Source organism: Pundamilia nyererei, unplaced genomic scaffold (assembly GCF_000239375.1).
Source record: "Pundamilia nyererei isolate P.nyererei 1_Seehausen unplaced genomic scaffold, PunNye1.0 scaffold00042, whole genome shotgun sequence".
Classification (NCBI taxonomy): domain Eukaryota; kingdom Metazoa; phylum Chordata; class Actinopteri; order Cichliformes; family Cichlidae; genus Pundamilia; species Pundamilia nyererei.
This window is the reverse complement of record NW_005187443.1, coordinates 2,907,027-2,914,506: the sequence shown is the minus strand read 5'-3', so window position 1 is coordinate 2,914,506 and position 7,480 is coordinate 2,907,027. Positions and strand designations below refer to the sequence as shown.

The 7,480-nt window shown below is 39.7% G+C and overlaps 1 protein-coding gene across 2 annotated transcripts in view; it reads left to right on the top strand.

Annotated features, from left to right (window-relative positions):
- Positions 1 to 7,480, top strand: part of chchd6b (coiled-coil-helix-coiled-coil-helix domain containing 6b) — a 38,687-nt gene that overhangs the window by 17,072 nt on the left and 14,135 nt on the right. For both annotated transcript variants that reach the window (XM_005731320.2, XM_005731321.2), the window contains one exon: positions 2,942 to 3,025. In XM_005731320.2, the coding sequence (XP_005731377.1) occupies positions 2,942 to 3,025 (84 nt within the window). The remainder of the gene's footprint in view (positions 1 to 2,941; positions 3,026 to 7,480) is intronic.

Genomic DNA, 7,480 nt, shown 5'->3' with positions numbered 1-7,480 from the left:
CCTTTACAACAAGCATTTTCTTTGCAGCCACCATGCATGGGTATTTCTGACTTAAAGCTGATTTAAAGCTCATTTTCAGTGTATCTTTTTGACGTCTGTCTCCTGTCCTCCTCTGCTTGCATGCTGCTACGTCATGGCCCAAACTATGGGTCTTCCTACAGCCAATCTGCCACCTCGCTGCCTGTCAAAACTTGGCTAAAGCCATTCACCTCATCTTAACGCCAGCGACGCCATGTCAGCCCCTGCCACAGCTGTCCCAGTCTCATGCTACCTGAATAGTTTTGTAAGTTTTGTTACAATGCATGGACATAACCTTAAATAGCTGTTTTGTTGTTAATTGTTGTGTGTTACTTTGTGATGTAGATGTGTATAATCATAGACTTTCATCAAACTATATAAATAAAGTAGTGTATAGATAAGAACACATACATGTTCCTGGAAAAATACATAACTATAAACTTGTGAACGATATAATCATACTTAGAAAGTTCTCCTTGTGCTATCTGTGTATCCCCCATATCTAAATGTGTTGTTAAAGGGCAGGTTTCTATGTTTTGTGTGCTCACTAGCAGTGAATAGATGGAGTGCCTTTTGTAGTCTGGCTTGCATTTTCTTGGTAAAAATCTGGAAAGTGTAACTTAAAAAAGTGTTAGTGTTTTTTGCCTGTGGCTCTTTTGCTCCGGCAATTCTACAACTGTGCAATATTATATCAGTATTGAGTTCTATATATTAGATCAGTTATGTACTCAGATTATGATTGCACGGTGGGCAAAACGGTTCCAGTGCAGTTCCAGTGCTAGTGAAACTAGACTCTGCAAGTACTTCCAAATACTGTACTCTGTAGCTACAGTAACAAGTGGCATATATATGTTGTCTGTCTTATTATTTGACAGGATTATTTTGTGATTTAAAAACTATTATTTTGCATGATGGTTACTGTGAGTAACCGTGTATTCCTACTTTGATTTACAGTGGGTGGACTGTGTAGTCAGAGTTGATATTTTGCTGTATTTTTCCAGTTCGGGGTTTTGCTGAAAGTCTTGAGGCTTTTAGCGCTACATTGCAGTCTTTAAATGAGCACGCATTCAGTCCTAAATGGGTAAATTGCTTGTATTTGTATAGCGCTTTACTTAGTCCCTAAGGACCCCAAAGCGCTTCACACTACATTCAGTCATCCACCCATTCACACACAAAAATGCACAATACGATCCAAAATTGATGAGCCACACTTTATTTCTTTATTTTTTTTCCAAAAAATGGGAAGCTGGTGCAGTGATTAATTGAAATTTGCAGTAATACTTGGAAATACAGTATATGAGTCAAAGAAAAAGGTGTTTTTACATTTTCAACAAGCTTGAAAGTCAATATTTGGTGTGACCACCTTTATTCTTCAAACTGTCTGAACTGTCTTACGCGGCTTTCTTGTCATTTCTTCAAGTAGTCTTTAGGAATAGTTCTTCAGACTTCTTGAAGGACATTCAAAGCTCTTCTTTGGATGTTTGCTGCCTTTTGTTCCATTCTCCCAAGATGTGCCACACTGCTTCACTTATGATTTTTATTATTTTATTGTGGGGCCTTTACTTTACAATATAAAGCACTTTCAGGTGACTCTTGTTGTGAATTGGTCCTATATAAATAGAATTGAATAATGTTGACTTTATGACTTTAGTGCATTGGCAGTGTGTTTGAGCTCATTTTATGCTGAAAATGAAGCAATCGCTAATCAGACACTTTGCAGATCTGAAGATGCTTTTCTGTGTTCAGAATTTGGACGAGATCCCCAACACCACTGGCTGAAATGCATCCCCAAACCATGTCTGTGTTTTACAGACAGCTCTACACACACTCTGTTGGACATCTCCTGACCTCAGCATACACAGTGACAACTATTTGAAACAAAAATCTGGATTCCTCACACTGTCAGACCTGTTGCCACTGATTTTCAGTCTAGTTCTTGTGTATTTGGCAAACCTCTCTTTTCTTCCTGTTTTCCATCTTTAAGAATTGTTCCTTGGCAGCCACCTTTCCATTGAGACCATTTCTGATGAGACATCAGTGAGCAGTAGATGGATTAACCAAAGGTCCAAATGCATCACTCAGGACCTGTGTCAGGTCTTTGCTGGATTTTGTTTTCCTGTTTGTTAAGGACATGACTTTCAGATACTGTTCATCTGCTGTAGTTATTTCTTCAGGCCTTCTACTACATTTTGTTGTTGTTGTTGTTTTTCGCTCTGGTTTTGTCTTTTCTTGTCCTTTTTTCCTTTTTTAAGGATGCACCACCCACCATGCAAAAATATGCCAGGTTTTCAGCTCTTTGGGACTCACCTGTTGGTGCAAAAATACTATTTTTATGGCGATCAAGCTGTGTTATCATCAGTATCTTTCATAGATTCAACTGGAACATTCTGTTAGTAACAAAGTGCCTAAAGATATAATTTAAAATTGGTTCTTTGCTGAGTTGTCTGTCATGTGTTGGCACAACTCTAGTTTTTCTTTTTAAGTTGGGTACCTTTTCACACTTGAATGATTCATAGATTACTGTTAAGTGACAAACAAGTCAGGTACAAGGACTGGACTGAAACTCAGTGAAAAAGAAGCCAATGTCCAAAGAAGAAATCTAAAAAGACTTTCAGAAACTTGGGGACCTGAGACCATTTAAAAATGACAAAGTCTGGCAACTTGGAAGCAAAACCTAAAGAAAGGTGCGTCTTGAATCATTTGCACAGTACTATATGAAACCGGATCCCAAGACTACAATATTGATGTGACACAATAAACACTGACCAGTACCATCCAAGAATTTACACATGTATGTCAAAAAACAAAGTGCTATGTCATTGTAAAGAATATCTGCAACAGCTGGTCTTCACATGTCATTTAAAAAGTGGTATACTACTTATTCTTATTCTTTTTCCCTTTCCTTTCTCCCTCTCTCTTGCAGGCCCGAAACCTGGAGATGAAAGAAAAGGAGCTTGCTACTATATCTAGCTTCTATAGGGAGCAATTGGAAATACTGGAGAAAAAGGTAAAAGCCATGTCCTTATCTCATAAACATGACTGCTATTGCATATCAATATTGGCAACACTAACATTAGTATACTGTTTAAAACAAGAAGCCAAAACTCACCTGAATGGCTTTTCCATTTGTCCACTGGTTCCCTTGTTTTTCTGCTTTGTTTCTCCCCTCTGGAGAGGTTCCCTGATGGGTTTGTTAGAAAGATACAAGAATTTACATTTTTTAGATGTATAACAGCCGATCTCACTAATGAGATGAAAAACATCCTGTAGACTTGGAATGAAAAGACAACTTCACATATAAGGAATATCAAAACAAATCCTTAAGTGAGATACAGTATTACTCACTCTCCATAGAGATTAACATCTTGGTGGAATACAAGACACTGTTTCCTGTCTTGGAAATGCCAAGCCCACGTACCAGTGTCGGAATATGAATGTAAATGAATTAAAAGTTTCAGCAGGCAGATAAGAGGCGTGACTTTCTGTTGATGGGCCTGCACTCAAGAGGTTCCTCAGATAGCTGGAGTTGCCTAATGCAATGCACTGTGCTTTTCTGTTTTCTCATCACTGTATACCTTTGTTTTGTTTTTTAGTGCTTTAAAGGAATTGTGTTGTTTTCCCTCTACCTAATTTGCTTTTGATATTGTGCACAGTAAAAATCACTGCAATGGTGGTTTGATAAAGCTTTCTTTCAGTGTACCCAGTAAACTTTGTGAGGAGTAAGGCTGCACTGGCGTAGGATTTTGGTTGATACTCTAAAGCATATGCAGATGCTGCAAGGACTGAAAGTAAATTTAGAAAGAACAATTCCAAATTAACACCGATGATAAAGTATAATGAAAAATTATGAATAATTAAATGTAAAGGAAACAGGGTTTGAATGGATGAGTGAATTTCTTTTCTGTTCATTATCTTTGTCATGTTTAATTTGACTGCTCATTTTAAACATGACAAAAGTTTTAAATAATCTCATGTGAGCCAAAAGGTCAGGCTGCTGTAAACGTTCGGCTTCCATCAGTGTTTTCAACTCTTGGATCTGTTTGATGCCAAAAAGAGAGATTTCCCTGGCCGTCTCTTGGCTGTGGGCAAAGCAACCTCACCCACATGTTCTGTCTGACTCAACAATTTGCTCTGCACAGGAAATGTATAATCAAACGTAGACGAATAGCAAACGTTTGATCATAAAGCAAGCTAGGGGGCGGCTCTGGCACAGAGGGTTGAGTGGGTCATCTACTAATTGGACAGTCAGTAGTTTGAGCCCCGAATCCCCCAGTCTGCATGTCAAAGTATCCTTGGGCAAGATGCATCCATCAGAGTGCGTCTAAATGTTGGGCAAAAGGCCTTAGGCATAGGAAAAAGCATTTTTATTAGTGGGTGCGTGGATGGGTAAATGAAGCTTTGTAGGAGGAGTGCTCAGAATAAAAAATTCCAATATTGTTTAAGCAATCATAAAAATCAAAGCAAAATATTGAATTTGCTTTATTTGTATTGTAGTTGTAAACATTTAAAGTAAGAGTCCCTATAAATAAAATGTGCAGTGAGATAATAGTCAGTCAATGTTATAGCACATTTCCCATATGTGCACTTATTAACAGGGACATAAATAGACATAGTTTCATACAGCTTACGATTGAAAGATTAAGTCCACCATTATGTTCCACATTAAGCAAGTGATTAGTGTTAACTTTGCTATTGATGTTTTTGCTGTCCACTTCCATTTTCCAGATCTTATATCAGCTCCGACATCTAATTGAGGGACGGCTAATTCCAGTAAAGAAGAGGAAAGCTTTTTTTCTTTGTCTACAGCTTGTTTACAAAAGCTCTTTGTCAGAAAACGATGACGTAAATACCCACAAGCACCTGCTTCTGCCTGGAGGAAATGAGGAGAACTCATAGAAAGTTGGCCTCAAAGAAATGGTAGCTAAATCAGCTTGTTTCAGACAGTTCATGAACTAAGGCCCAGTATAAGATAAGGGTTTTTCTGAAATGTGAATACTATAGTGTTACCATAGTAGACTAAAAAAGAAAGATGGAACTGGAAATTAGTCCAATAAACTTTAAGGTTACATTGACATAACCTGATAGCAAAATACACAATGGAAATACACAAGGAAATGAAAAGGTATCCGGTAGATGCAAATAACCTTACTCCAGTTTCCCTTCCCATCGTCAGTCCCGTTTCCCTCCTTAAATCCCAGCTTTCCCTCAGGTATTTGGTAGACACTCCTGGGGTCTTGACTCCCTCTCTGCGCCTCTACTCAGTCTCTCCCTCCCTGTAGCAAGACCCATCAGGCAGAGGGTTACTTTATCTACTCCCTAACACTCGCCTCCTTTAGGCCTGTGAGAAAACCTTTTACATAGGCAAGTTAAATGGGAGGGCCCCTGCACTCCGTGCAGCAAGCAACACGCGGTGCAATACTTGACGGAAGAGACTGATTGGCAGAAGAGTGCAGGATGGTCTATCTTTCTCCGCTTGCTGCTGCAGTCCCGTTTTCTATCTTTTTTATTTCGCCCCTCACTTGCACACAGCTGACCTGCATTTGAATGAGGAAGCTAAAAAGCAGGGTACTGAGAGGGAGAGATAAAGAGGCTATATGGACTGTGCATTAAACAGACAGTCTATCCTGAGCCGGCATCCACCCTCCTCCTCCTTTTTCTTCATTTTCCAGTCTAGCACTCCATTCATCCAGTTCTCCTTTCAAGCTTCCTCTCCATTTCCTTTGCTATCTTTTTTCTTTTCACTCGCTCATACCTGGTGCAAATTCCAGTGGGGCTGAAATAAATGGCCACTTAAAAGTTGAATTGTGACTGACACAGGTTATATACATAAATGCAAAGCACAGGCTGAAACAGTAATGTGTCTCACTTGTGACACAACTGATTCAATCAAGTCTTTAAATGGCTTTCCATACTTTAGCCTTTTTACATTCTGTGAAGACATGTCAAATGTTAGAACTGAGAAATGTTATCAGAAACAGGATTGGGTATTGTTGCAGCTCAATGTAAAACAGAGAAATTGAAAAGAATCCAGCCTGTTATCGGCACACAGTTCAAAAAGCTATTATCCGCGATTGTATGGAGGTCCATTAGTACGCATGGCATGGGTAACTCGTGCACCCAAGGAGCAATTCTTGAGCTGCTTTCTCTTTTAGCATGACAGATGCAACAGGCATGATTTCAAATGCAAATTTCAGATTTAAATTTGGCTGATGCACAGCAGACTGACAATCTTCAGACCCGGCTAGGTCTGCAGGGCTTTATTTATTGGTTCATTGTATTATTTATCTCTAATTTTATTTTACATTGCAAATGGAGTTAGCCAAAGGTTGGAAAGGCTGTGTTTAAAAAAAAAAAAAAAAAAAAAAAAAAAGGACAATCCACTGGTAATCTGTTTTTTGTTTTTTTTTCCACTGAATCAACATTTTACTTTGGCTTAGCGTCAGATTTTTCTAACAGGTTAATAATGGTGTATATAACTGTGTGCACACTGTGTGTGTGCCGGTGTGAGAATACACACAAGCAAGCTCTAGTGTCCAGTTTGCCTTAGGGATGAATGATGATAACAGGCTGTAATGTTTGTCTAAGGGCTGCGGAGACTGTTTGAATTCACTCCTGACACGAATGTGAAAACGGTGTGTGCATGTTTGTGTGCAGGAGTTTGTAGATTTGTGGGCTCTGACAGGTTTGCGCGCATGCTGTCATATCAGAAGTAATTGTGGACAATCCATTGCACAACTTCCACACATACATGTTGTGTATATACAAAACAACACACAAATGCTGCAACGCCGGCTGAACATACCAGTGCATCTTCTAATTCTGCTCCTTCCCAAATCTCCTTCCCTCCTCCTCTATTTTTTGGATGCCTCCCTAATCTCTCAACAGTGTAGAGGTAGAGTATATCTGTCTTCCTGTGGAAATATACCCTGTGACTCTGTAAACAAGCCTCACTTTAAAATTCACCTCTTTTAATCCCTTCTGCCCCCCTTTTGTCGACTGCTTCCTCAAAAAAAAAATTAATCCTCCTCCGTCCAAGCACGGCGCATGAAACAACCCCTCCCTCGAAATCCTGACATCAGCCCATCTCAGTCCACAGCTCCTGGAGGGTGTTCAGACAAGTGTACGCTCAAGGATCATCTGAACACAACAATTCAAGTAGAAACACAGATTTAGTCACACACCTGCATGTATGCAAGCTAATACACAACCACTAATCCCCTCCGTGAACCTTTCCAGCAACCCCAAAACCTTGCCTTCCCCCACTGAGGGCTGTCATCCCCTCTTTCTGCTTCTCCATATAGGGCTTTTGTCCCCATGGGTGGAAATGACTTGGAAGATCTCAGTGTGTGTATGCTAGTGATAGAGCTACCTCCTCTCTGTAGTCACGAGAGCTGAGCTAGGGCTATTCCTTGGGGTTTGTTCTTGATTAGACACAAAATAGTGTGTGTGTGTGTGTGTGTGT